The following is a 27,789-nucleotide window of genomic DNA, read 5'->3' as shown; positions in this document are numbered from 1 at the left end:
TACTACACATTGTTCGTTTCACATCGGGGTGGTTCGCTACTTCTGCCTCTGGACTTGCCAGGCTCTTGCTGTATTTTCAACCCTCACTCACCAGGATGGACGCCTCTGATTCCCCTCGTGTGGTAGCAAGCGAGACCACGCCTCTGTTTCCTACAGAGACCTTGAAGAAGCCTAAAACACCACTTCCAAAATGCCAGATAGGCATACTTATGATGCTGCAACTTGCGGAACCCATCGCTTCGACATCTATATTCCCCTACATCAATCAGGTATGACTTCACAATGTCGATATTTTTCCTTGATGCACATTTTTATACTGTTTTGCTCTTTCAGCTTATCAGCGAACTTGGAATCACGGGGGGGTGACGATGCGGCTGTAGGATATTATGCTTGGAATCATTGTAGGTGGCGACATGGCGACTTGCGAGAATGGGTTTCTATAGTCTACTTTGGATGTGCTCAACAGGAATCTCTGTTTTTCGTCGCGCAGGCACTGACAGTGCTGAGGTGGAGTAGACTGTCTGACCGCATTGGGCGCAAGCCCGTGTTGGTAATTGGTCTCTCAGGTGCTTGCATCTCGATACTGTGTTTCGGCCTCTCAACGACCTTCTGGAGTCTTGGTCATTAGGTGTTGTCTTCAGCTCAAAAGAGATACGCAATGCTGATATGCTAGGTTTACCTAGCCGTTGCATGTGCGGTCTTCTAAATGGCAATGTGGGAGTTATGAAGACTATGATGGGAGAATTAACGGACTCCACAAATATGGCTCAGGCATTTGCCTTGTTCCCGATTGTCTGGAGCCTTGGAGGCTTTGTCGGGTAAGTGGGGCTGTTGATTACGGAGACGGTAAATGATGAAATCGGCATTTCAGTCCTTTAATAGGCGGAGCACTCGCGCGAACCGCAAGATCATTGGTCCGCATTATTCGCCAATCCATTTGGGGAAAATACCCATACTTTTCTGCCTTGCGCAGTGGCAGCCTGTTTGTTCGTCCTAGCACTTTTCATGATGTTAATATTTTTAAAAGAAGTAGGTCCGACATACCTGCATCATCACACGTTACTCACGATTGGGCAGACACTATCAACAAAGCGTCCGACCAAGGTTGACATCAGCCACGTTCGGCGTTTCAAGTGGTGAATCACTGCATCAACAATCCATGGCATATACCCCCCTTGCGATCTTTGCTCACACCTGCCATTGTTGTTCCAATTGCCAACTACGCCATGCTCGCTTTTCTTGACGTTTCTTTCAGGGCTCTTTTTCCGCTGTTCCTTTCGACACCTACATATCTTGGCGGCCTTGGATTTTCTCCTTCGTCTATTGGCTCGTGGCTGGCGTTTTTTGGAATCATGGATGGCGTTTTTCAGGCATTATTCTTCGCCAAAATTGTTGATCGATTTGGTCCAAAGCGTCTATTCTGTATATCAGTGTCGTGCTTCGCACCAGTCATGGTCATGTTTCCGATAATGACATGGCTTGTAAACGCAAGGGGAGGAGTTGATCATGCAGTCACGTTCACCTTGCTTTGCCAGCTAGTTCTGATGGTTGCATGGGATATGGCCTTTGGTATGTGTTGCAATACAATCGTTTTGTCATTATAAGTTGTAACCCACTTCATTACAGGGACTGTCTTCATGTTTATCACGGCCTCTGCTCCTACCAATACTGTACTTGGCGCTATTAATGGTCTTGGCCAGACCTCTGCGTCAACGGCTCGTGCAGTCGGGCCCGCATTGGCGACTTCGCTCTTTGCTGTATCGAAGGAACGCAATCTTCTTGCAGGAAATGCCGTATATGTCGTTCTAATTATGCTGGCTGGCGTGTTGAGATGGTTGGGGTCGCAGTTACCGGATGAAGTACAAGATAGGAATGAGTGAAAGGTTGGCACCTCTTTCGTGATCTCTCACTTCACCATGTATGAGTACCCAGGAGCTTCTTAATGGAAATGTCAATTTTTACACGGGACATTGTGTCTGAAATGCCACCATTCAATCTAGTTAATCCTCCCACTGAGCATGTTGAATGGGATTCGCCCAGCCAATTGTATGGCAACCTGTAATGATGCAGTTTGACTCTACCTTTCCCGCATTTTGACAGTTTGTGTCTCCGTTTCTTGGTAAATGCTTGATAAGCCAGAGGAGCGAGAATCAGGTGCTTTTTGCAGTCAAAGACTGGGGCTACCTCTCTGGCACACTCCAATGTAGATTCGAAACATCAGCCACTTACGCAAGTAGTGGTGGGTTTATAATGGTATGACCTCCCAATTGTGAATGCATGGGCCCGGCCATTTAAAGTGGGTGCCCATGCGCACCCAAAAGCACTGTACATCAGACTCTGATGTGAAATTTAACCAGGAAAACGACAACCAAACTGCATGTTTGACGTTACTTCCTTACAGTATAGGTTATCTGATTGCCAGTGTGTTCGGGTCATGAGTATTAAAAGTGGGCCACTGACAGTGGGCACTTATAGATAACTTAGGTCTAGTGTTCACTGACTTCAAGTTTGAGTTTGTTCATGCAACCCTCTTCATCAGGAAAACTCTCCCAAGGCAAATTAGCCAAAATTCACATAAAGTCATAACATTCACATAATCACAGGTGTTTATGAATAAAGTCACTAAGGATGATAATTTAGATGTGATTATTTTAATGCAAACAAATGATTAGCAAGAGTTATCGAGAATTATCTGAACATTGAAAAAGTATGTCTATCTATGTATGAGTTCAACCAGAAGGTGTCACAGGCTCACAGCCCTCAAGCACTGTATCACTCGTCCACTCTCGTGGGGGCCATAACACTAAACCTTGGTATAAGGTGGACACTGCGCTCAATTTCCAGCTTGAATTCAACAAAACCATTCAACATATATAAGGTGAGTAGGAACTTGAACACGGACCATTGGGGGAAGAGCAGTGGCATTGATTTCGGTGGTAAGGCGAAGATGACTCGGATTCGGACTTGACCCGATGGTGCAGATATTAATTCTTGGATAAGGGCGAGGATACTGTGTATGTAGGATCAAGTGAGTGAGATGTACTGCGGAAAAGAACAACACTTCGGTTCCTTCCGGCGCCTTCCACACTGAAAATTTTGAAAATTGAACCACCTAAATTAATAATTATAGAGCTCCCATGCTTGAATTCAACAGTCCATTTTTCACCCAACTTGCGCCACGCCGCATCTGGATTCTACACTCATCTAACTTCCAAGTCTTGACGCTTCATCAGTGCATGCACCGTCCACTGCACCAAACTCCACTCATCCTTCTCTGGTGATTGAAGGTACATTTTTGGCGCCTACGCCCTCTTATGGCTACCATCGTCTTTCTCCACCAAAGCCTGCCTTCCCTCTGCAACACATGGCCTCTCTTGTCTCCGCGCCATGCAGTGCTCACACCACGCTCCAGCAAGTTTAAACCTTCTTCCTGCTTTTCTTTTCTTTTCTTTGCCTTTCTTTTTCTCTTCGAAACTTTCGTGACCCTAGGTGGCTCAAGACACTTCGACTACGCCTACCGTTACACTATTTTCGGCAGTCTTCCAAACCCCACCATGAGGGACGCCAACATTTTTGCATTTTGGAAGGCCATGCCTCGAATGGTAAGTTCCATAGCTATTATCTTCAGCTAAAACCTAAACAGACAATATTTTTAACAGAGCTGGTCTCCGCGTAACCTCTACAACCTCTGGAGGCGGTCCTGTGGTGCCGAGGCCGAGGCCATTGACTTCACTCGCTCGCCTAAGACGCTGTTTCAGCAGCGTTGGATCTCGAAAGCACTCGTACGTGCGTACCACGGTTGCCGAGGTGGAGCGACGCATCAACGTGTTCATCTTTCGGTGCTGCTTCGCCTCATAGTGTCTATGAGGCACGGAGACTCGTCGTTCATGGATCTGTCCTGCTAAATGGCAAAAAGGTGCGCCTGGTCTTAGCTTCGATATACTAATGCGCATCTACAGCATACGAATGCCGACACACGTCTAGCCCCAGGCGATGTGGTCTCCGTTGACCCTGCAGCTATTCATTTCCTCCAGGACCCTGAGTCTACGCTGTCCTCGTTGACACCTTTCAACCTTCCTCCATATGCGTCTCCCTTCGGTTTCATTCCTGCCTATGCAGAGGTCTCCTTCTCCACATGCAGTGCCATATATGTTCGCCACCCAACGGCACACCCAGGATACAGTGAAATTCCAACACCTTCGACGCCGATGGTGAAGTCATTCAGCTTGCATGGGAATGGTACGCAAAGATGCGTCCAAGGACAAGGAGTAAGAAACAAATGGTGAGGGAACCAAAGAACAGATCAAAAACGCAGCTCCACCCACACCGCCCACTTTAGGTGGCAGCACACCTCACTACTTTAAAATCGGCCGCTATCGAGGCTTCCACCAAAAAATTATCATTTCATTTTGTTCTCGCTACCGCTACTAAGACGGATGCACAACAGTTGTTCAATGCTCGAGCACTCATTTTCATAGGTGTTACATGCTCCCCTACTAACCGCTCTCCACATTCAGGTCCTCTGCTTCAGGCTTGTGCTTACTTTGCTTGTAGGAAGTTGATGTATAGCAGCGCTGCTAGTAGCCACGCTAGCAAGCTGGAAGCATTTGCGAAACTAGTTACTGTTGTCATATGTCCGTCGTTGGTCATAGCATACAAATTAGCCTACCCATACACCCATTCTTAATCAAAGACTAGTTTTTTCCCCCTGTAATGCTGTCTGATTCGGTCAGATCTGATCATCCACCCATCTAAAATCAAACAAATTAATTCTGCAATGCATGATAATTTGCTTGAATAACTTCTAATTCTCGTCTTTTTATTAAGGGGTAAAATAAGTGATCTAAACAGCTAAAACTTTGAATTTGTATGATTTAGACATAATGATGGAACATTAGTTCTAAAAACATCTAATTAGCTTAGGAGATTTTTCCTGATGTTGCCAAACATGGTGAACACAACAGTGATCATCATCAGGAAAACCACCTGTGGTTCCCATGTAACCACCCTAATTAGACAGTACAGTTGGGCCTGCAGGCCTGATGGTGGATCTAATACAACAGGTACGTGGGGACCATACTAGGTAATAATGATGGCTGGAGTGGACAAAGAGAACATGAAAAAGAAAATCAATGGATGAGCTCAACTCATGCTGACAAACATGATCATCCAAAATGTGGCATAGGTATGATTGGGAATTGGGATGACAGAAATTGCCAGACCTGTACCCCTTCTAGGGTACAGCCCATGAAGAATGTTCCACTAGTGGATGACTTTCTGCAGGATTTAGAAATGTTTCACATTCAAATACACCGGAACATTCTTGTGCTGACAATCCAATGTCATTTTACACAGTGACTGAACAATGATTTCACACTGCACCTGTCAAAGATCATTCATTCCGAGTTCATGTTACAGCTACCTTCATACATATTGATAGACCAGAATCCATTTTTGTTCATTCACTGCTTTGTTTACTTGTGGAGCTGGACAAACAAAAGGGTCCTGTCTGTTACAATACTTTGTCAGGTGAGATACCCCAGAATGGCATGGGGCTGCACAGTTTTCAGACACCATTCTCACCATGGTTGGAAACTACTGTCATATTCCAGTAGCAGCCATAAAGCAAAAATGGGTCACTATGTCTGCCCAAATGTCATCCAAGGCCATAGCACAAGTCCCTAATACAAGCCACTGAACTATCAACCAAATTCTTTGGCTCTCTCATCTCACAGGCTCTGTTGTCAGAAGGCTGAGAAGGTGAGAAAGCTGTCAATGACCAGGTTGCTAACCCTGAGTGGAGCATCATGATCAGGAAACAATGGATTCCTTATTTTCACTTTTGCAACTTGATACATCTTTCACCCACAATTAAATTGGTCAAGTGAATTAAGACTGTACTAAGTCGAGGTTGGTAAAGTTGGCTGTTCAATTACAAGTGCCATAAAAGCACAAAAGTAGAGTCAGGCATAGAAAGGCCAGAAAAGCTATACAATACTTGAAAGTCATAGCATCATGCATTAAGTGTGAACCAGTAACTGAAGTAAGTCAATTAAAAGACAACACCAGTCGCTAAAAAGCAATCTTGAATGTGTGATGGTCAGTGTATTTGTTTATGTAGTAAAACTGGAAAGAATTGTAGGAATGATGAAATTTAAGGTCATAAGAGATGAAACATGTGCCATAGACAGGGATTAAATGAGCTGCATGATAAATAGAGTCAGTGTGGATGATGGAAATATTAGGGGAGTGGTTGGGAGCGAACCCTGGGCAACAACCCAGAAAACCAGTGTCCTCATCAGTGGAGTCGCTGACACGCATGAAACTTGTTTCATACATGGTCACAGATGTATAATATATCAAATTACATACCTACTACACCCTACAATGGTAGTTCTAATTTTCCTACAGTTTTATCACATTTATTATAATTTTCTTGACGGTGAGGCGATCTCAACCTGGCTGGGCTGATATGAAATATCTAAAAATGCTCAACCAGTATAAGTGAGTCTTGGCTCTGCCTAGCTGCTATACTTGCAGAATGCAAGAACATTTGACCCTAAAGGGGACTGCTACTGAACACTGAACCAGATGAAAGAAAGACCCTTGAAGTGCGATGGATGCGCGAAAGCACAAGAAGAAAAGCGAAGTGAGTGCGAAGCGTGAGAGAGTGCACTAAGGTAAGCGCGAGCGTGGGAACGTGAGCACTAAGGCGCGCGTTGTGCGGAGAATACCGGATAAAGAAACGGATAAGGAAGCGGATGTGCAAAGCGAGTGCAAATGCAGAGTGAGTGTTATAACAAGCGCGGATAAAGGTCTAGTATAGGCGGATAACGATAACCATTGGAAACACAAAGTGCGCCCAAGTGGTGACTACTACTTTAAAGTAAAACCCAATAGCGAGGGAAGTACAGCAAAGGGGAGTAATAATGATGGAGTAGTAAGTCAGCAAACTTTATACTATGGAAATCACATCGGAAGCAGAAGGGATAGGAGCAATAAGCGCTATGAATACATAATGACATGTAATAGCGCTGCAATGCTTGTTACAAACCACGAGGCAAGGCATATGACATACCAATGAGGTGGATGGACATAGACAGACATTCCTGGATGATAGGCGATGCAGGGCGCTTAAGCGTGAGAAAGAGTGCAAGGCGCGCATGCGGGAATACTGCGCATTGTGTGGGAATGTATTGTGCCTATGGCGTGTTTCGCAGTAAAGCTGCGCGTTATGTGTAAACGACTAGAGACATGATAGAAGTCGAATATAGCTGATGGTGCAAGTCGTGCATTGAAGGCCAATTGTCATGAGTTGTGAAAAGGTGCAAAATGTGCCCATATGTGCCTGCAGAAACGCGAGTCTCTACAATGGTTTTTCATAGGCAAATGAATTAATTATTCATATTTCTGACTTATCATGGTCAACAATCTGTGTTAAAAACCATTATCCTTTCATTAGAAAGCATATTCCCACACCTATTGGAATTTTTTGTACATTTTCCCATCTAATGAGCCATGTTCATGTTAACATCTCAACATCTTAACATCTGCACAGTCACCATCTGAGCAGTGTCATATTTTTACTTACATAATCTACATTTTGTTTGAATGATTTCTCATACTTTCTGGACAGTTCCAAAATAGCGGTAACCTTTAGGTGAACATCTGGACAATAAAGTGAATGAGTCATTTTTCCATAATAAGTAATTGCATAGCCACTAGTAGAGTACTGTACCAATGCAATCAATTCAACAGTCACGCGTCACACCGGCTGATGTCGGTGTTGAAAATATGTCTTGGTCACAGGTCACGATGAGGTATGTCGAAACCATGTCACAACATGATGAACGGAAGCAAAATGTGCCTTCACTACCTCCTAATTTACCAAGATGACGTACTTACTTCAATTACATGCAAAATACTACTTACTGTCCCTTGTTGTGGTGACACCAAAATCGGTGTGAGTACAGCATGTTTTCCTTTTTCTTCCTTTTCCCTCGCCCTAACACCACTTGGGTATCTGGCTCACAATCAGCGTCCTCGACGGCCCCAATATCCACTGCAAACTCCATGCTCTCTGTGTCAGCCTTCAATATCAGTCTCCCATTCAATTTTTCGATTCCTTGAACACTTGAAACATTGCCCAGCATATCAGCAATGACAGACACACATGGCACGTCAGTGTCATCAGTTGGGTCAGTACCATCGGTCTCTGCAGCCTTGCCTAAGACTTCCGTTTCATTCTCGTTTTCATTTGGGGTGCCGTCATTCGTCTCTTGGGGTGCATGACTCGTGAGTTCATCCCAAAACTGTGGATCGTCAACTTTGAGGCTCCTCAACTTCTCTCGCACAGCATAACTTGTCAGGCTCTCAAATGATAAATTAAATGTGTGAACATGGCACATTTCAAATGCCTAACTCGTTTGTCTTGAGTACGTGGCCACCCAAGAGAATCATTTACTCACCTTTTTAACTATGTCAGATTTATTTACCGTCGTGAAAGCATCCCATAGCCAGGTCACGCTGCAGTCTCGTAGGATGCCAATCCGCTTATCGACAACAAGGTGACTCTCTTTGCGGGCAAGTTGCTCTGACGACTCCTGTACAATGTCACTGTGATACGAACACTTCAAAGAGTGTTTGAATACGTGCTGAATCCCGACATCGCATGGCTGAAACAAGCCTGTACACCCACCAGGCACGAAGTTCAGTATGATGGTGGGGTGGTTGTTCTTCATCCATATTTGAAACTCCTCTGACCAATGAACCGACCAGACATCAATCTGCCAGACTGACTTCTGCGTCTGTGGTAAGCCTAATTCTTTCTTCCTCTGCTCAAAATGTGGTGCAATGATCTCATCCACAAGGGAATGCATTGTCGCATGTGTAGACCAATAGGCTTTTGTGTTGGAATATTCAAAATGAAACCCTGCGTTCATGCAGTTCTCGTAATTGGGAGCTGATGGACTGGGGTGTGATACCTTTGAATATCCTTGATAGATGGCCTGGAGGGGCAGCATGGTGCCATCATTTGCAATCGATACCATGACCGTAAATGCCCACTTCTCGTCGTTACCCACAGTTGAAACCTGCTTGGCACCTGTCTTCACCCAGGTAAGGTTTGAACACTGTGCATAAACCACCTGTGTCTGATCGGAGTTCACATAGAGCGCAGAAGGTATGTCCTCTTCTTTGATGCTGTATGCAAGCCAAAGAGACGCTTGCTCACACAAGTCTTCCCAGTTGGTTGGAGTTTTTTGTGCAGTCCGTGTTGTACGTCGCTCGGACCAATGCAGGCTATTGTGCAACCAGTACCGTACGAAGGTATCGGAGCACTGAAACTGGGAACCATCTTTTGCTTGGTGATCGAAAATCTCGGGTGCCAAATCAGAGATCATTGCAATCATGATAGCCCGGATTGTTATGAGGGTGAGGACTGCTCCATTGTCACGAAGAACTTTGAGGTGTTTAATGATTGCTTTCTCAACAGCCGGGGTAATTAGTCTAGGCCAATCCTTGTGTTAGCGTTGTAAGAAATTGAACTGGGAAACAGTACGCACAAAAATTCCCTTTCGTCCCCCATTTGAATGTCCCTGGTGATTTCCTAGTTCAGCCATATGAAGTGCAGCTTCTGTCCACCTGGGTTTGCCAGTGTGATCAATCCAACCCTCAACAGTCAAACACGCAAGACCTTTGAAGATTACAGGATCCTTTTTCTTGAGGTACTGAACCAGCCATGACGAGCTCCACATGACTGATGGGTGTTTGATAGCATTTTCAATCTGAATCCATGTGAACAGCCCATGCCAGTTGTGATAGACTGCATCCTTCTTCTCGTGTGTATGTTTGCGTCCTGAGGGGCACTTCTTCTGCTTATGCTGGTGTTCATATTCCTTCGCAGCACGATTCAGTCAGGTCAACTCCGCAATGGAGGAACATGAGATTTTTGGTGAACAATCCTTCATTGACGGGTCAAGCATTTGCCGCTATGCCACAGTTGAAATTAATCTGCATTGTATGATTGATGTTACGTACTTTTGAGATTTCTCTTAGTTCCTCCAGGGGTGCACTCATTTTGTTTGATTTCCAGATCACATATCTTCTGCCGATGTTTGCGCTGCCGCTCAATGTTCCCCCCTCGCACCTTTATCTTTCACCTCTGTTCTTCCAGTTCATCAAATTCTTGAGCCCGCTCCCATCCCTCTTCCAACTTTGCTTCAACTACGGTGAGCTGAGCCTTCAACTCCTCTTGTGTACATGGTTTCAAAAATTTCATCAGGCCTCGTGTCTGCCCGGCCTTTTTTCGTTTTGTTAGGATTGACTGCAGCTATTGATGCTTCTGGTCCAAGAGGCTGTGTTCCGAAGAATTGGTGAGGTGCGGTGTAGAGACTCGATCCTGGGTAGCCTCACAATGGCACATATTGCAACATAGGTCGAGTCTACAGTATCATGCATGTAACACGACACTTGCGCGATAAACGCGACGTTCGCGCGACGCACGCGACATAGGCGACACTTCCGCGACATAGGCGACACTTCCGCGACTTGCGCGCGCTTTAGGCGAATTTTCCCGCGCCTAAGCGCTATAGGGCGCCTGACTTCCCACTGTGTTTTCCCATGTCCAACCAAGTTCCCAGGTATGCATTTCTCCATTTATCATTTATTTCAACATCGTACCATGTTTATTTTCACTTGGTACACATTTTTCATTACACATTTTTTACTTTACACAACACACATTACCACGGACCACGATCATCATAGACAGTCACCATCTCCGAGTTTTTATTATGTTTTGAATAAATCATCGCAAGCCCTAGTAGCAGTTAGCTCTAGTGGCCATATCCGCATCAGTTGTCTTATCAGCATCTCAGTACACGTCTTAACATCTCACTATCGCTCGCATACCGCTTTCACCCAGTTCCGCTTTTCGACGCGCGACTTTCCCGCGCTTCGCGCGCCTATAGCGCCTTTGTTCCCGCGCTTTCGCCTTATCACGCGCTTTGCGCATTCCCCCTAGAGTTGACTAGTGGATATTTGCTTTCTCCGCTTCCCCTAAGGGACGAACATATCGCACTCATATTTTCCTCCCTTCAACAATTATATCAGCTGCACCCTCAGCAGAGTTGAAGATCCTTCAGCGGGCAAAGGAGATGATTCAGGAGAAGGAGATGATCCAGGAGAGCTTGATTGTGAAAAGGAATCCTCTGGCATCAAGGAAATAGGTGATGGTGTCCGTGGGAGGGGGCTTATCCAAGTCTTGCTTTTGGAAGATAAAGGACTTTCTGATCGCACAAGGTAAGCAGCGGTTTTGGATTGAGAGAAGGTGAACTGATATTCTTGACTGATGGACTCGAAGCTCTATCAAATAAAGAAGTCAGCAATGTTCGTCCTTGTAAGTGACGCACACCTGCCTGGTCAAGGTGCTGATCAATGATATCCAACAGGATCTTGAGCCGTCCATTCCTCACATTCGAAACAGCAATCAAGGGATACTCCATGGGAAGAAAATGATGTGCGAGGGCATTGAAGGAGAGGAGGCCACATGAGAAGGCATCTTTTTGGTAAGTGATTTCAAGTGAACGTGTAGTGAAACGATGACCAGTATGATGATGCATCCACCAATGCAGTATAGCAAGCATGTCGTTCGGAGGCTCTTGATTGAGTGAGTCACCATAAAGGATAGAGCGAGAATTGAAGTTGACGATGACTGCCACCCAGTGGTTTCTATTGACATTTACCAAGAAGCCAATGCAACTTGGACCGAGGCCCGATGAAAGTGCATGCCTAGTCTCCCATATGCATGTGAAATGACGGCTCCCTTCATATTATCTTGAGGTGCACGCGTCATATCCTCTTTTCAAGAGAATGTAGAAGTACACACTCTCAACTTTGATCTGTTGACCTCCAGGCTCATGTTGCAACCTTCTCTGAAGTAGGTCAAGCATTTGATTTTCCTGGATATCAGATAGCCACTCGTCCGTACAATATGTAGCAAGTGTGACTGTGCGCTCTGTGTTACTGAAGCCTCTGATGTTTGCAGACCACGAAATGGAGCCGAGAGCATTGTAGACCTTGTCAATTAAGGTCTGTGTCTCTTCTTTCTCTTTGTCTTTTGACAGCCAATCTCTTCTCTCCAGGTTCTCTCTAGCTTGGATCCACGGCTCTAGATACTTGGTTCGAAGTGTCATGACCTCACACCAGTAAGTCAGAACCCAGCATGGAAGCTTTGTCCCCGAGTCCTCTGAAAAATGGGCACATCGGAGTGACCATGCTCCATTGTCCAACAAGGAGATGCTCAGTTCAGCAAGGGCTTGCAGTGTTTCTGAGGAAGGAACAGGTAAATCTTGTAAGAGACTGATGTCCGAGACTGACGGCTGATCCGTAGAAAAGAAGACTGTGATGGGGATATTTTTTTCAGTTGCAACAACCATGGGGAATTTGAAGGCCAGTAAATCAAGCACAGAGAGGATTTCATGGGGTAGAAGCAGGGGAAAAGCTTCCTTAGGAGGCTCTAGGAGTGCGTGAAGGTATCGCAAATTTTTGGTGTTGATCATCTTGATGTACTTAGTAGCAGGTTATGTTGATCAGTAGTCGAAGATCAAATAATTTCATATCATCTGATTTTGCCTTTTTTGGCTGATTCCTGGGAGTAGCAGTTGTGACTGATGTCGAAAAATATTGGTGTTGTCACAGGTCACAAACCCTGGTGTCGAACTGTCGAATCAGTGTACAATGTCACAGTCACAGTAGGCCATTGAATTGATTGCATTAGTACAGTAGTATATAAAGGGGCCTAGTTTCCCTCTGATAATAATGATCACCTCTTTTGAGATCCTATAAATGTATGTGTGAAAATCTGAGTGAATATTAGTTTATTTCCTCCGCTCTTTTGGCACTATTTCCCATGATGTATGGACCTTCTCTAAGTCATCCCTGAGCTATAACAAATTATACTAGCTAGTACATGGTTACTAGTCATCTAGTGTAGTTTCATTCCATTCTCTTTATGACACGAAAATCACTTCTGTGGGGAGAATTCACATATTTTCTTAATGACAATAAGACTGATACTTTATTCAACAATATTAAGAGCTTGGCCACTTAAGACTACATCATGAGGGTGTATTCTGGTCTGGATTGCATCATTACTCATCATGAGATCCTAAGCAGCAGAAGGTTGGTTTTGAAGCCACATATTTGATTGATTCAATTGTATTTGCCTCTTAGTTTGATTTCCCCTGATTGTGAGAATAAGGAGTATCCAAGAGATATCACTCTGACTCACCACATATTGTCATCTGTTATCTGTAGTATCGTAAGCATCATACCAGTTATTGATTTGGCTACTCTCAATAAGTCTATATTCAGTCCGTTTCTGAGTTTCCCAAGCACTGCATCAAGCCAGTTAACGGATACTGTTCCTGATAATCCCCTTAGATCCTCACTCCTTTTATTCATTGGTAAATTTGCTCAAGAACACAATCTACATTTGCACCCCCATGAACGACCATGTTATCAACTGTTGGTATTTATCTGAACCATTGACTGTGGGTGATTGTCATATCCTGTATTCCAGACCTTCGTCCGATGATGTTCCCACGCCTTCCAGATGCACATCCGGACCTCCATACCCTTATCCATGACTCCATACCCTTATCCATGCCTTCAGTCCTCCAGTCCACTATCAGTTCGGATCCATACACCTTCATACATCCTCCGGACCTCCGCAGCTAAGCCTGCTTCATCCACCCTTGGTCCTATCGGATCTGAGCTCATTCCACCTCGGACTTTACCTTCCCTAGACTACTGGTCTATATCTACAATTCATATCCTAGTTCTGTCTTCACCTATATCTCCGGATCTGCTCATCTGATATCTCTAGACCTCCGGATCCAACCTATACTCATATCCGAAGCCCAAACCTTAAATCAGCATCTATCTCCTTATGGTAATCCCCTTGACTCTGGACTTCGGTTATCTCTGTTTCCGTTGAAGGATCTTCAACTCAGCTGAGGGTGCAGCTGATATAATTGTTGAAGGGAGGAAAATATGAGTGCGATATGTTCGTCCCTTAGGGGAAGCGGAGAAAGCAAATATCCACTGGTCAACTCTAGGGGGAATGCGCAAAGCGCATGATAAGGCGAAAGCGTCGAAAAGCGGAACTGGGTGAAAGCGGTATGCGAGCGATAGTGAGATGTTAAGACGTGTACTGAGATGCTGATAAGACAACTGATGCGGATATGGCCACTAGAGCTAACTGCTACTAGGGCTTGCGATGATTTATTCAAAACATAATAAAAACTCGGAGATGGTGACTGTCTATGATGATCGTGGTCCGTGGTAATGTGTGTTGTGTAAAGTAAAAAATGTGTAATGAAAAATGTGTACCAAGTGAAAATAAACATGGTATGATGTTGAAATAAATGATAAATGGAGAAATGCATACCTGGGAACTTGGTTGGACATGGGAAAACACAGTGGGAAGTCAGGCGCCCTATAGCGCTTAGGCGCGGGAAAGTTCGCCTAAAGCGCGCGCAAGTCGCGGAAGTGTCGCCTATGTCGCGTGCGTCGCGCGAACGTCGCGTTTATCGCGCAAGTGTCGCGTTGCATGCATATTACTGTAGACTCGACCTATTGTTGCAATATATGCCATTGTGAGGCTACTCAGGATCGAGTCTCTACACCGTCTTGCTTATTGATCCTTGTACTCTGTCTCATCTCCGAGTTCATTTACTTATGTTCCGTTCATACTTACCAATATGTTTCCACATGCTCGTACATAGCATTTGTCTTCAGCTTACTGATCCTCTCGGATCCTGTCCAGTATATAAACCTCTGTACAACTCCTGTAGAGTTTCCTTAGTTCGAATATCATCTTAGACTTTGCTCTTCTTGCTCAATCTTCTTCTAGACTTCAGTCCATCTGAGTTCTGCCTTTCCATCAGGGCCTAGGGATGGATTCCCTAGGCTGGAAATCCGGACCTTCAGATTTGTCCCCTATGTCTCTGTTCTGAAGTCTAGGGATTGATTCCCTAGACCGAAGTTTTGCCTTTCCTGCACTTCCTGTCTTTCCAAGACTTCTGTCTAAACCCTGTCTATCTGACTCTACCATAGTGTAGTCTACCTCTGTTTGTTTCTACTCTGGACCTCATCTGTAGTAGCCTTTCCCCTCCTGTCCTAATCCTGTCCACTCCTCTGCTCCTCCTAAACCTTTGGACAACATAACCTTCAGACATTGCAACCTTTGGACATTGCAACCTTTGGACATCTTAACCTCTGGACCTCCAGATGTCCTGTCCTTCGGACCACTCCTCCTATTCTATCCTGCTTTGGACTCTGTCCCTTGCAGTCTATCCTCTATATGTTTCCATCTAGGGAGCTTACCTTTGGAAGTCTCATCTTCAGACCCAATACAGTGGATGAAACTCCTCCAGAGTTTCCTGTACTCCTCCGGAAGTTTCCCGCACTCATCTGGAAGTCCTCTAGCACTCTACTAGAGTAGCCAGCCTCCAGAAGTCCTTCGGACTTTGTCGGATTCCATTTGGACTTCATTCTGAAATTAAAGGTACATACTCGGTGTTACGAACTGGGATAGTTCTGATGTATAGCAACGCGATAAGCAATGTCGGCTATCGTCGGTTCAAAGACTTCTATGTATGTAGAAGTTTGTAAGTCAAATCAAGGAGAGTGTCCTTGACTTGAATCAAGTTTAAATGACTTAAGATTGGAAGTCTTAAGCGAAGGAAGTTCCAGGTAAAACCCAGTAAGATTTAAGTGAAGAAATACAATGTACAGGACGGGTTTATATAGGAAATGACAACTACTTTAGGGCAGGTGTCGGTGAATCAAGTCGAGTCAGAGATAAGAGATGAGTCATCTAGCGACGGCTTGATAGTGATCGTGATGTAATACAAGATAAGAAACAAGTCAGAGATAAAAGATGAGTCATCTAGTGACGGCTCGATAGTGATTGTGATGTAATACAATGTAAGAGGAGAAAATGAATAGGGGCATACTTAGACTGTAACACTCGGGTAAGGGGCACAGTGCACGAGCTGAGGCCAAGCCCTTCAGATCTGTTAACCCTTGAGCTACGGTCTTAACAAGGATAGTGAAAATTTGGTGATTTTATTGCCTTTTGCATCCTAGTAAGACATCACCAACAGTGTCGAACCAACAGATCACTGCACAAGGAAAGGTAGTCCTTCTAACAGTAAATAAAAAAAGCAAAGAACATTGAATATGAGAAGAAAAATCAGTGCATCACTTGCCATCAAGATCCTTGTGGTAATTTTGATATAATCAATTTCCTGGACCAAAAAACTCTGCTTTGACGTCAGGTAGCGGTGGGGATGATGGATGAGGGGCATCAAACTGGTCTCCATTGTCATAGGGAGGCAAATATGGACATTAAATATGGCCTAAACCATCTGAGTGAGGTGGTGATGGTGGTCTGATCAGAGGAGTATCTAGGTGAGCAGCTGAGATGGTGGGTGCTGCAAATGTGGGATGTGCTGAGAGTCTGTGTTTTTTCTATCCAGCAGCTGTTTCAAAGTACCACTGGCAATTCAGCCAGTTGCAAGGAAGTTGTAGGAAATAGTGGTCATATTGTAGCAGCATAAAGCAGGTGAAGAGGCAAAAGAAAGATGAGAGTTCAGGTCTATGAAATCATCACTTGGTGAACATGTCAAAGCTTGGGCTTCAAATCTTCCAGCAGATTTGCAACACACCCAATCAAAATTGAGCTCTCAATCAGCTTCTGTCCCTCCTTTGACCATATTTTCCAAGTCTATAATGACAACAGCTTCCAAAGCAACTACTGTGAAATTGGAGTCCATCCATGAAAAATAAACCCCTGATGTCCCTGAAAATGTTCTGGTTGGTGGATTTAATGATGCGGAGGTTGACAAGTCACTGGAGCATGAGGCTGTATTTCAGTCGATGAAAAGGGGAAGGATGCTAGTTAAGGTATGTCTTTTAGGTTGATACAATACATTGCCTTGCATGTCCTCCTCTCTCTCCTGCCTCTCCTCATGGTCCAGGATTCCTGTTGTTTAGCCTATACTTTGAAATTTGGCTCACACAAGCAGCTTGCAGCACATACAATTCAATGTCCACTTAGTTTTGTCCTCACTGACCATATTTTCAATTGCAAGCGCAAGTTAGACAAGAAGAAGGAGAGAAGGGATAGGAGGGCTCATTGTAACAAGTTCCCCGAGTGCATCCTTGATGATACTGTGGTTCCGGTTCAACTGGAGGTTCAAGACATCATGTCTGTTGACCAGGATGAGGTGTACAACAATGTAAGTATTATTTTTTACAGTGATATAGTTCTAACTATTTTGTTAGTTTGAAATGGGTTGTGCACCATCACCCTCATCCCCACCTGTTGTCTCTCAGCGATCTGGACAGAGAATCTGCATGCCTACCCGCTTTGCAGACTTCCTGCCAGGATCCACAACTCACCTTGCGCATGTGCTGCCCTCTGACTGCCAGCAATGTGGACATCATAATGATGTCATCATGGATCAACTTCTCCCCCAGCCTCGTACACCTTCCCTGCTGCAGTCAGAGCATGAGGACCCCTTCCCTCCTCATTCCCTTCAAAATGGAACTGGACGAAGTAGGTCTCTACCACCTGTATCCTACTCACCCCACCTTACCCTTCAACAATGATACCCTCAAGGATGTTACCGATGCTCCCACACTTGCTGGAGGTAACTGTATTCCCGATTTGAGTCACATTACTGAAGGCTTGTCATCCAAGGAGATTAGTCAGGAGGATCTCTATGCAGCTTTCTCTAACCCCATATCCAGCCTCCTTATGGCCTATCAGTATTCTGGAACTGGTCAGCAGTCTGTCGCTGAGTTGCAGAGCCTCACCACTTTCATTGGTGATCCACTATTTAATCATAGTGATGCTATTTCATTTTCCCATACTTGGGATCAAAGAACATTGACGCTTATTTGCAGAAGTTGTCCAATCTGTTCCACAAGAAATGTGGCTGGCACCAATCTGCTATCATGATCAGGCTACCTAAAGAGAGTAAAAAGTAGAGCACCAAGACTGAGGCCCCAGAACTCGAAATACCTGGAGTCTTTGATAACTGATATAATAGAATCCATTTTCAAGGATGACATTGCAACATCCTTCAATATGACTCCCTATCATGAGTTCTGGAAATCTCCCAATGGACATAGCATTGAGGTATTCTCAGAAGCTTACTCCAGCCCCAAAATGATCGAGACATATGCCAAGATTAACGATCTGCCTCGTGAAGCAGGAGACAACCTTGAGCGTGTTGTCACATCTCTCATGATGTGGCCCGACGCAACTCATCTTGTGAGTTTTGGCAACATTTCAGTTTGGCCTTTCTACCATTATTTTGGCAATCAATCCAAGTATACTCAAGGGAAACCGACTGCATCTGTGTGTCACCACGTCACTTACAGTCACTCAAAAAAGTAATGCATCACCCTTGTTTGACATGTATCTCCACCAAAACACAATATTTTCCTGTCAAGTAAATTGTGAAATGTAGCCCTAGGTGTCCTGAACAAGGGCCTAAAAGTAGTAAAATAATATATTCAAAACTGCTTCCAGTAGAGAGAGAATACTGAAAATGGGACTTTTCAACTACTCAAGGGTGACATTTTTTGTCTCATAGCTCTACCCAGTTATAGAGCATACTATTCTAAGTAAAATCCCACTTTGAATTATAGAAAAATGTTGAGTTTTTGTGGAGATATGGTCTTTGCAAACAGGGGCTTCATATGAAATTTGGGTTGTTTAGACTCAACTCAAGTAAGTTTTTTATATTGCTTCACTCCCTCCTAATAATTGATGGTATTAAATACATAGAACACATTTTCTGTCAAGTTATTGCCTCACGGGTTCAACCGTTTCCATATGTTTGTGGTTGATGAGCTTCATGAGTTTGAAAATGGTGTGTGGAAGGCAATTTTCACTCATTTGATGCACATTTTGCATGCGGCTGGTGGAGATTTTGTCTAGACACTGAATAGAAGGTATGTATTTTCAAATTTCTATTACATCTACTAATGGATCTTAATAGATATAAAGCTACGCCAACCTTTGGCAGAGGAACCATCAGAAAGTTCAATTCCAATGTGTCAGCAATGAAACATTTGGCTGCAAGGGATTTTGAGGATCTTTTGCAGGTAAGTGTCAGTTTCAATTTTCTTGATTTGGTTTTTAATGATCTGTATACTATATTTACAGTGTGCACTTCCAGTCTTCGAGGGCTTGCTGCCAGGTAATGATAATACCATGGTTTTGGACCTTCTATTTAACCTGGCAGCTTGGCATGGCATTGCAAAGTTGCAAATACATACCAAGGACACCCTTAGTTTTTTTGACGCTGCTACAGTTATTCTGGGGCAGACAGTGCGCAAATTTTCTCATACTACTTGTAAGGCTTACCATATGACAGAACTACCCCACAAGTATACAATGTGCAGCCAATGGGAAGCTGCATTAGCTTCCAAGCTTTCAGATTACTCCACCAAGGTAGTTTCATCTGGCCTGAAGTGGAAGAAACTCAACTTGATGACCTACAAGTATCACACCCTGGGAGACTACCCCAATACAATCCAATAGTTCAATACTACTGATAGCTACAGCATGTAGCCAGTAAGTTTTAATTTGATCGTGCATGTACATACATATTAATTGGTACTGTTTCACTTACTACTTGGGTGAATTTCAGCATAGGCACATCAAATACTAGTATCCAAAAACCCCTAAAGGCAAGAAGAACACAGTGTCGAGTATGATGTGAATCGAGACCTGGAAACAACTACTAGGCAAGATCATCAAAGCACAAGCTGTGTTGGCATCAAGACAAGGTGATGCCAGATCGCAGCACTGCAAAAGCGATCAGACATTGCCAGCTGACTACTACCATATCTCTAAGTATGCTAGGACCTCACATGATCTCACAGAGTGGTTCAGTGACTTTCCAGAGGATGATTTAGCAGTGGTAGTGGATTTTTTTTATAACCTTTTAGAGTTATTTCATCTGATGGGAGGAATAGGACTTTATTCCCAGACTTAAAAAACATCTTCTCACATGTCTTTGCAGGATTGAGTACACCGGAGAGGAGCTTAAGTTCACTGACAAAGAATGGTCCCAAATTATTATTTCTAACAACAAACTCTATGAGCACAGCATCCTCTGGATCAACTACACTACCTACAACTTTAACAGTGAGAGCAAGACTCACTCAATCCATGCACCTGTGCCAACATTATGGTTCTGTTGCATGAGACCAATGATGCACGACACCCTTATTGGTATGTATGGATCATCCAGATCTTCCATGTTGATGTTTGGGACTGCAATGATGCATCCATGGAGAAACTGCATCAAATGGATTTTTTATTCATGCCATGCTTCGGATGCAACAGAGATTTCAAATCTGGGTAGTCTGCAAAATGTTTGCATCACATTGGCTTTCTTATTGGTGAAGATCCTGATGCCTTCAGTTTCCTGGATCCTGACATTATCATTTGAGGGATCCATCTTATTCCAGCATTTCAATTGGGTAAGACTAACGAGCTCCTTCCTCATTCATTTGTCCAATGCGAGGCAGATTCAAATCAGGATTGGGTCTATTTCTATGTAAACATGTGAGTGCACTGTGCCTATTGACTTCTACTTGATTGATCTATCTATTCCTAGGTTCGTAGATAGATATATGTTTATGTGATACTGAGGAGGAGGTATCAGCCACAAGATAACTTGTGAATAGGACAAGTTCCTGCAAAGTGATGGGGCGTGGGTGGTAAATGAGGACGAAGAGGCTGAAGAGGACAACAACAATGGTGGTGGGGAGGAGGAGGAAGACAGGGAAGATGGGGAAGGCAGAGAGGAGGAAGAGGAATGAGAGAAAGAGGAGAAAGAGGACCCTGATAGGATAGAAGCCAACAAGGGAGAGGAGTTAGATGACGATTTGATGGCGGTGGAGGGCTACAGTGCTCTGTAGTATAATATACTATGTTTTCCCATTTGATCTTGTGTGATCCACTGTCAATTCACTCATCTTAAATCTCATTATTGGGAGGCCTCAGATCAAAATTTTCTAACACACATATATTCATTTGTTACTGTAATGAGGTACATATAATAATACTACCACCTTATAACTACAACATAAGGTTGCTGCCACTGTGGTTGAGCTGTGTTAAGACTTGTGTGAGGGTGGTGATGCATTTATAATGTGTAAGGTTTGTATGATGCATGCATACATGCATCGTAATACTTGATCAATTTCAAATTTTCTAATCAGGTAATGTCATGTACTGTGACATTTGGGCAGTTTTGATGATGTAAGATCAGTGCATCCCAACCCTCCTTGTCATTATCATCTCCAACCTCACCAGTCTCATTTTCAGAGTCATTAGCTTCAACCTCTATAAGAGATGATGGACTGGGCTCACAGAATAGAAGGTCATGACGTAGAAGGCATTTCACACATTGTAATGCTTCAACATCACCTTTAAGCCAATTACACTGCTTACTGATTGTAATGCCTCCTTGTGAGAATGCTCGTTCACTTGAGACCGATGAAGTCATGATTGACAAATAGTCCCTGGCAAGTGATGTGTAAGATGCCTGTTCCTGAGTGCTCAGAAGGAACTGGCACCACACATCCAGTAGAGCAGCAAGTGTGCCTACTTCCTTTTCAACCTTTTCTTCACTACTCCATACAACCCACTCATTTGTTTTCACAGTATTCTTGCTCGCTACCCTCATTTTCTTCTGATATATCACATCCTTAAGCATGACTAATAATGTTTTTGGCTTAAACTTACCACAGCAGAGTTCAAGTAGCTCATCAGCACCTGCCTTGGTCAATTTGCAGAGTATCTCTTCCGCTCACTCTACACAGTCCCAGCAATCCACATAGCTACCAACTCCGCCTTCTTCACAACTACCAGTTTCATCGACCCATCATAACCCTTCTCCTGCCGCTTCATCCTCTGGGGCTGCAGGATCATCATCCAATTCTGCAGTGGCCCACTCGACATCCAATAATGTCACTCCTAGTTCATGCTCATCTGGGTCATCCCAGGCCACTGTTGCACAGCCAAACAGCAGGCCCCCTGCTACTAACCCTCAAAGTTCTTTGGTCCCTACTCAGAATCAAGCCAGCTCAGTTCACCCAGGCCCACCAAATGCAGTACAACCAGTCCCTACCTCACAACACCGGTTAGCAGAAAGGGCAGCATTGCAAGCCAGACTACGCAAGTTGGATGCCGAGGATGCTGATATTTTGGTCCCTCCGGTCAATTCTCCATCTGCCCCGCTCCCAGCCATGTTTGCTAACCCTGCAGTGGTGGATCAAGCGAGGGTGGCAGCTGTGGCACCGCACATGGATTTGAAGAAGATTTCATTACCAGACCTGGTACCTAATTTCAAAGCAAGCCCACTTGATGCAAGTAAGTATTTGTTCTTATAAATCATTTTTTCTACACCATTGAGAGCCCACCATGGCCATACACCATCGAGTGTCTATCTTGAGCTGCACACTGTTATGAGCTGGGAGCTTAACCTCGTCTTTGGCAAGAATATGATTAGCCTCTCATTACTGTTGTTTACGTTGTCTGAGCTTAGTGTGCTCATCTTTGTTTGCAGTCATCCCTCCAAGAGTGGATGAAGCTTTGAAATAATACAAATACATTCCCTATATCACTATCACCCCAGCTGCGCACCTAAATGCCTTCCATGGCAGCAATGAGGTAGTCTCATTTAACAGCTGAGGCAGTTTAATTGCCAAAGGTATTGACCGCAGCAAGGGAAAAATGACTAAATTTCATGAGTGGCTAGCAGCCTCCAGAGTAGTCGAGGAACATATCACCTTCCATAATGGTACTAATTGAGAAGTGGCCTTCACTTCACATCATAAAGTGGTTTCTGAACTTACCGCTTCACATGGTTGGGAAATTGCCCATGATTATGATATCTTGCAAAGAGAACTAGCAGCCCAGAATACAGCTCATGATCTCACTGGTCTGAACATGAGTGCCCTCACTCTTGTTGCCATTCAAGCTGTGGCTCGAGCATCTCTGGCCATGCTGCAAGTCTCTCAGCCCCTGTCATCCCCATCGAAATGATCAGCACCATCTGACTCCTCTTCTGGCCTTGTCCAAACCCCTCATAAGAAAGCACATCTTCACTGCTTTAGATGCAGGCACTCAGGACACCTACCTGGAGACTGCAGTGCCAAATCAATGTCCGCAGGCAAATCCATTGTGCCACTCACGTTGTCGGCTAAAAGCCAGCATGCACTATCAGCAGCCAATGGAAAACACTTCTGTTTTAACTGGGCTCATTCTTCCTCCTGCTCCTTTAACTCCAACTGCACCAATTTTCATGAATGCAGCATCTGTGCAGAAACTGGACATGTCACAGGCAACTGCATTCACCGAGCCTGACCCATGCATCATAGTCACTCCTTTAATTGCAGATTTTGTTGAGGATCTTCTGTGTAAATATAATCTTCTTGATGACTGGATGCACATACTTGTAGGAATTCATAATGGCTTCAATGTCGGTGTCTATAATGCTTCCAAAGCTACACATATATTTCGAAAATCACACTTCTTCTCAATTGAACTCTTCCTTCATTGACTTCTACATTATCAGTGAGCAAGCCGCTGGTCACTACTCTCAAGGATTCGACCCACATGAGCTCAAGCAGATAATTGGGCCATTTCTGTCATCACCTCTTAGCCTAGTACCAAAACCGCATTCGAACAAGTTCTGTCTTGTGCAAGACTTGTCATACCTCTCAATCAATACATCAATAATATCTGACAATGCCAGTGTGACAATATAGTTTTCCCTGGGCTGATATTTCCCCTTTTTACTTACCTTTACTTACCCACTTTTGTTAGTTTATGTTCGCATTTTTACTGCTTACAGAATCATGTCTTCCTTTCACCACTGTCAGTACCAGTCTGAATCACAGTCTTTGTTTTGATGATATTTCTGCTCTTTAAGCTCTGAGTCTAGTACAGAAACCCTTTAGGGTCAAATAGCAGCTAGGCATAGTAATTTTGACCCAACATTTGAAGAGTACTTTACAGTTCTCTTCTTGTTGTATTTCCCACACCGGAATCAATGCAGACAATTTCCCCACTGTTTGGGGCTCATTCAACAGCACAGCCGAATTAATCCTATTCTTACCTCATGGCTGCACAGCAGCAACATTCAACATCTTAGCAGCTTACCACATTACCCCTGTTCAACCAAACCAGCAGAACTCTTTGTGTGTATTTTGGCGAGGACTTGTCTATGTTGACAGGGCCCTGATGTTTGGCTTAACATCCAGTGCTGGGGTTTTGGCTCCATTGCAGACATGCTTATAGCCATCTATGGCCAGGCAGGTTTCAATCTCATTCACAAATGAGTAGACGACTTTCTCATCATCCATCTCCCTCATCAGACCTGGTCAGAAGCCAAGTTCATAGCACTAATAGCCTTGTGTGGTGTCCCTTGGAGTCTCGAGAAACTCTAAACCTTCACTTTCATCTAGCGCTATATCGGCTTCAATTGGAACCTCAATATGAAGTCAGTAGCGATTCCAGCAGAAAAGCTTGTCAAAGTTCAAGTCAGTTGCACAACTATAGAGGCCTGCACAAGCGTTGATGGCCTGGCTTGAACCATGTGCAAAGTTCTCTGAGCATGATGCAAACAGCCTACATGGAAAATTGATTCACATATCATACATCTTCCCTATTAATTGCCCTTTCTTATGCGCCTTATCATCATTTGCCTCAGTCTTTCACTCGCTACAGGCTCAGTTGACCCTCCCACCAAGCTTGATACATGACCTCACCTGGGTGGCTAAACTACTGTGCATGCTGCTGAATGAGACCCCCCTTTGTTCCACATGCCCATCAGACATTGGACAGTGGGGCAATGCCAGCACCTCCTTTGGTGTCAGAGTAGTGATTGACCAGTTTTGGGTCGCATGGCACTGGGCTCCTGGTTTTTTGTGTTGGCCCATCCTGTGGTTTTGACATTGGATGAGTGGAAGCTGTGGCAGTGGATCTAGGACTCCATTTGGCCTTACATCTTGGTCAGTTACTTCTCCTTGCAACTAGTGTCTACCTTTCCTCATGAGCCACAGGATTGCTGGACTCCAAAGATCCTCATAACAGACTTTTCCTAGTGCATTTAGACAATGCAGGAATTGTGGCAGTTACCAACAAGGGTCAATCACACAGCAAAGCCACCAATGCCATACTCAAGCACATCTTCACCCTGCAGGCCAAGAACAATGTCTGCATCCATACAGAATATGTTCCCAGTCAGGAAAACATTGCAGATGCCCTTTCCCATGGCGACATCACTTCCTTCCTTGCTGGTTTCCCCCTCACAGCCCAGAGAGTCTCTTTCCTGTTGCTGGAGCACCTGAGCAACAAATTAATATCATTGTAGCATCTGCTTATTCCATCCCACTCCCCTCTTCTGGCTCCCAATAGTTAGTGCCTTCAGCAGTGTCCTTGAGGCCTCAGCCTCAACCTGTCACCTCTCTGCCCATCCTGCTGAGCAGATGAGCGCTTGTTCCTCTGGCGAGGTCCAAACACCTCTTCACCTGCCACAATTTTACACCCAGTCATCGAGCACATTGCTGCTATTGCTACCAGAGCCTCTCTTTGTGACACCACTAGCTATGGGCAGGGATCCACTGCAGAGACTGGAGTTTGAGCAGGTGCAGAAAGGCATGATTCACGCCTTTTCACAATGTGCTGACAATTGTTACAAATGCGCTCCAAACTTGACTTCCGCACAATGTGCGCTTTGGTGTGTACCAGCATGTTTGGATGTGTTATGGTGCACTTTGTTGCACTTCCTTAGGATCCATCGCCCATCCTCCACATGTCTTGTCCTAGTCTTCCAAGGTCCATTGGTGCGTTTTCCCTTCATCAGAACTCATACTCCATCATGCAGGCGCTTGTACTTACCATTATGTTTTGTTATGGACCCCTGACTTACCTCATCACTTACCTTAGTACTCCTACTCGGTTCCGAGCCATCAATCCATCTCATCTTTGATTAGGGCCGATCCACCGACCTGGAATCTCCCCTGTCTTTCTTGTCGTACTTGCTAACCCCCTTTTCTGCGGAAGAAAGGCAGGACTTGAGCGCACCGCGTGGTAATCGCAACAAAATCATCCGGCTACCTTTGTTGAGCAGAGCACCTTCCCGCAGACGCTCGCCTACGGTTTTACTGATAGCCCGTTGCTCTGCTTGGTGGTTTTACGAAAACATGGTCATCTGGACCGATGACTACAAGTGGACTGATGACGAAGGTAGCAGCAGTGCCACTTCTTAATATACTACTCACTACCTTCGAAACAGCTCTACGTGGATCTCCATATACTGGTTCTCCCGTGCTGGGCCCGGCGCTGCCCATCGCATTTACTCTGAGGTGTCTGGCGATTTCTAACGATCTAGGTCGTACTAGTTACCCTACTATTCCTATGGGAGCGTCGTATTTCCCACAAGAGCTCCTTCTTTTACCCTCAGCGTGCGTTCTAAAAAATCGTTCAGCTTTGCTGCCACGAAGCTAACACAAGATCGTAGGTGGCTGCGCAGGTTGAACAACGTTTGTGATCGAGTCCCATCACAAGTCAGGAGGCCATTTCGCTGCCTATGAACGGCCCGAAAGAGCTTGTTTGATGATGTCGGAAGATGTTCGCGAGGGGGGGCCCGCATTCGCAATCGTCCCTGGGAAGAAGTGGATATGCTTGAACAGCCAACATTCGTATGCTATTTGAATGACTCGGATGGATATTAGGTGAAACTGTACGAATAGGTAGTGGCCATTCAGAGATCAATATGAAATCGTGTACGCTGTCCCTTGCATCTTGCGTAATACACTTTGCTATCCATGTGATGTCCTGTTTCCTTCAGCTTCACCATAACTGTAAGAACACGCCAGTATTACTGGAATTTCTGCAGGAAAGCCAACTTGTTGAGGTGTACCTCCATGCGAATACATGTGCGATTCGACAGGGAGCCGCTGGACGATAATACGACCAACGACACTAACGTCATTGTCAGAGTCGTCACGGCGGGTGAATGCGTTTGAGGGATGTGATGCTCAGAATAATGAAGACGCTTATGGTCTAATTATAGTGCAGGGTATGTATGACATGAAGAACGATAAGTCGTGATCGAGCCACGTTTATATGCATGCAATGTGGTCTAGAAATAAGTCTGGTCGACGTCTACCATGTGGTAAGGACGAAACGGTTGGTGCCGCGGAAGTAATCTGTGTGACTCCTGGTACTTAGATATAAAGTATGCAATAAACGACAGCATGCCTCCATTGTGTACTCGACGGATGAGATAACATCTTGTGACGAGAGAGAGATCGTCGTAAAGATAATGCTGACCGTCGGTATACTCAGGAGAGGTGCAACAGATAAAGAGCCAGAAACGAGCCCAACGACCAGCGTGTCTAATCGTTGCATCAGGGTAAGTGTTCGAATCGTATTAACAACGGCGGGAGGTGTGGTGGAGGTGGAGACGGCAGCATGGGGTTGCGAAGACGGCTGGGTGTGAGCTGCACCGCTGGATTGCTGCATGACGGTGCTATTATGAGGGCGTAAGCTGCCTGCAGTAGGAATTTTCAGGATTAGCCTCCTCTCTCTTGCTGAAGCGTTTCTCTACGTGATGCGAGATAGAGTTCGAGGGAGAAACGATATCAGGAGTCTAGTATTCAAAAGAAAGATAGGAACAT

General features: G+C 44.6%; 15 protein-coding genes across 15 annotated transcripts; 9 read left to right on the top strand and 6 right to left on the bottom strand.

Annotated features, from left to right (window-relative positions):
• Nucleotides 1-95: 95 nt before the first annotated feature.
• On the top strand, nucleotides 96-1,880 carry DFJ58DRAFT_722249 (MFS general substrate transporter; the record flags this gene model as incomplete). The annotated part of the gene is made up of 7 exons (XM_041384873.1): nucleotides 96-269; nucleotides 467-566; nucleotides 629-818; nucleotides 872-982; nucleotides 1,256-1,481; nucleotides 1,536-1,569; nucleotides 1,627-1,880. 7 exons carry the CDS (start codon nucleotides 96-98, stop codon nucleotides 1,878-1,880), a joined length of 1,089 nt encoding a protein of 362 aa, XP_041249434.1.
• Nucleotides 1,881-2,719: 839 nt separating this feature from the next.
• Nucleotides 2,720-4,286, top strand: DFJ58DRAFT_836885 (uncharacterized protein; the record flags this gene model as incomplete). The annotated part of the gene is made up of 8 exons (XM_041392321.1): nucleotides 2,720-2,820; nucleotides 2,887-2,936; nucleotides 3,023-3,028; nucleotides 3,234-3,287; nucleotides 3,490-3,602; nucleotides 3,660-3,782; nucleotides 3,869-3,916; nucleotides 3,960-4,286. 8 exons carry the CDS (start codon nucleotides 2,720-2,722, stop codon nucleotides 4,284-4,286), a joined length of 822 nt encoding a protein of 273 aa, XP_041249433.1.
• Nucleotides 4,287-6,072: 1,786 nt separating this feature from the next.
• DFJ58DRAFT_652062 (uncharacterized protein) lies at nucleotides 6,073-6,321 on the bottom strand (the record flags this gene model as incomplete). Its single annotated transcript, XM_041381654.1, has 1 exon — nucleotides 6,073-6,321. One exon carries the CDS (start codon nucleotides 6,319-6,321, stop codon nucleotides 6,073-6,075), a length of 249 nt encoding a protein of 82 aa, XP_041249432.1.
• A 295-nt stretch (nucleotides 6,322-6,616) lies between these two features.
• On the top strand, nucleotides 6,617-7,242 carry DFJ58DRAFT_836884 (uncharacterized protein; the record flags this gene model as incomplete). The annotated part of the gene is made up of 4 exons (XM_041392320.1): nucleotides 6,617-6,649; nucleotides 6,713-6,787; nucleotides 6,827-6,940; nucleotides 7,033-7,242. The coding sequence occupies 4 exons, from the start codon at nucleotides 6,617-6,619 to the stop codon at nucleotides 7,240-7,242; spliced, it is 432 nt and encodes a 143-aa protein (XP_041249431.1).
• A 1,040-nt stretch (nucleotides 7,243-8,282) lies between these two features.
• Nucleotides 8,283-8,636, bottom strand: DFJ58DRAFT_635311 (uncharacterized protein; the record flags this gene model as incomplete). Its single annotated transcript, XM_041381273.1, has 2 exons — nucleotides 8,283-8,417; nucleotides 8,469-8,636. Coding segments are annotated over 2 exons (303 nt in total), but the record flags the coding sequence as incomplete, so codon positions are not given.
• Nucleotides 8,637-8,876: 240 nt separating this feature from the next.
• DFJ58DRAFT_633044 (uncharacterized protein) lies at nucleotides 8,877-9,158 on the bottom strand (the record flags this gene model as incomplete). Its single annotated transcript, XM_041381232.1, has 1 exon — nucleotides 8,877-9,158. A coding segment is annotated over one exon (282 nt), but the record flags the coding sequence as incomplete, so codon positions are not given.
• Nucleotides 9,159-9,245: 87 nt separating this feature from the next.
• On the bottom strand, nucleotides 9,246-9,491 carry DFJ58DRAFT_629656 (uncharacterized protein; the record flags this gene model as incomplete). The annotated part of the gene is made up of 1 exon (XM_041381180.1): nucleotides 9,246-9,491. A coding segment is annotated over one exon (246 nt), but the record flags the coding sequence as incomplete, so codon positions are not given.
• Nucleotides 9,492-11,252: 1,761 nt separating this feature from the next.
• Nucleotides 11,253-12,194, bottom strand: DFJ58DRAFT_652248 (uncharacterized protein; the record flags this gene model as incomplete). The annotated part of the gene is made up of 2 exons (XM_041381666.1): nucleotides 11,253-11,820; nucleotides 11,848-12,194. The coding sequence occupies 2 exons, from the start codon at nucleotides 12,192-12,194 to the stop codon at nucleotides 11,253-11,255; spliced, it is 915 nt and encodes a 304-aa protein (XP_041249427.1).
• Nucleotides 12,195-17,830: 5,636 nt separating this feature from the next.
• DFJ58DRAFT_713607 (uncharacterized protein) lies at nucleotides 17,831-18,475 on the top strand (the record flags this gene model as incomplete). The annotated part of the gene is made up of 2 exons (XM_041383936.1): nucleotides 17,831-17,981; nucleotides 18,039-18,475. 2 exons carry the CDS (start codon nucleotides 17,831-17,833, stop codon nucleotides 18,473-18,475), a joined length of 588 nt encoding a protein of 195 aa, XP_041249426.1.
• A 393-nt stretch (nucleotides 18,476-18,868) lies between these two features.
• Nucleotides 18,869-19,200, top strand: DFJ58DRAFT_635155 (uncharacterized protein; the record flags this gene model as incomplete). Its single annotated transcript, XM_041381270.1, has 2 exons — nucleotides 18,869-19,015; nucleotides 19,036-19,200. Coding segments are annotated over 2 exons (312 nt in total), but the record flags the coding sequence as incomplete, so codon positions are not given.
• A 25-nt stretch (nucleotides 19,201-19,225) lies between these two features.
• DFJ58DRAFT_652140 (uncharacterized protein) lies at nucleotides 19,226-19,627 on the top strand (the record flags this gene model as incomplete). The annotated part of the gene is made up of 1 exon (XM_041381659.1): nucleotides 19,226-19,627. One exon carries the CDS (start codon nucleotides 19,226-19,228, stop codon nucleotides 19,625-19,627), a length of 402 nt encoding a protein of 133 aa, XP_041249424.1.
• Nucleotides 19,628-21,640: 2,013 nt separating this feature from the next.
• On the top strand, nucleotides 21,641-22,702 carry DFJ58DRAFT_836880 (uncharacterized protein; the record flags this gene model as incomplete). The annotated part of the gene is made up of 3 exons (XM_041392319.1): nucleotides 21,641-21,697; nucleotides 21,940-22,471; nucleotides 22,668-22,702. 3 exons carry the CDS (start codon nucleotides 21,641-21,643, stop codon nucleotides 22,700-22,702), a joined length of 624 nt encoding a protein of 207 aa, XP_041249423.1.
• An 893-nt stretch (nucleotides 22,703-23,595) lies between these two features.
• On the top strand, nucleotides 23,596-23,871 carry DFJ58DRAFT_652246 (uncharacterized protein; the record flags this gene model as incomplete). The annotated part of the gene is made up of 1 exon (XM_041381665.1): nucleotides 23,596-23,871. The coding sequence occupies one exon, from the start codon at nucleotides 23,596-23,598 to the stop codon at nucleotides 23,869-23,871; it is 276 nt and encodes a 91-aa protein (XP_041249422.1).
• Nucleotides 23,872-25,832: 1,961 nt separating this feature from the next.
• Nucleotides 25,833-27,135, top strand: DFJ58DRAFT_910624 (uncharacterized protein; the record flags this gene model as incomplete). The annotated part of the gene is made up of 7 exons (XM_041395195.1): nucleotides 25,833-25,844; nucleotides 25,899-25,950; nucleotides 26,171-26,353; nucleotides 26,403-26,571; nucleotides 26,595-26,623; nucleotides 26,736-26,808; nucleotides 27,006-27,135. 7 exons carry the CDS (start codon nucleotides 25,833-25,835, stop codon nucleotides 27,133-27,135), a joined length of 648 nt encoding a protein of 215 aa, XP_041249421.1.
• A 46-nt stretch (nucleotides 27,136-27,181) lies between these two features.
• On the bottom strand, nucleotides 27,182-27,537 carry DFJ58DRAFT_760966 (uncharacterized protein; the record flags this gene model as incomplete). Its single annotated transcript, XM_041388456.1, has 1 exon — nucleotides 27,182-27,537. A coding segment is annotated over exon 1 (240 nt), but the record flags the coding sequence as incomplete, so codon positions are not given.
• Between the last annotated feature and the right edge of the window lie 252 nt (nucleotides 27,538-27,789).

Source organism: Suillus subalutaceus, assembly GCF_016647625.1.
Source record: "Suillus subalutaceus strain FC151 chromosome Unknown DFJ58scaffold_7, whole genome shotgun sequence".
Classification (NCBI taxonomy): domain Eukaryota; kingdom Fungi; phylum Basidiomycota; class Agaricomycetes; order Boletales; family Suillaceae; genus Suillus; species Suillus subalutaceus.
Note: the sequence above shows the minus strand (reverse complement) of the source record. Positions and strands in the feature narration are given on the sequence as shown.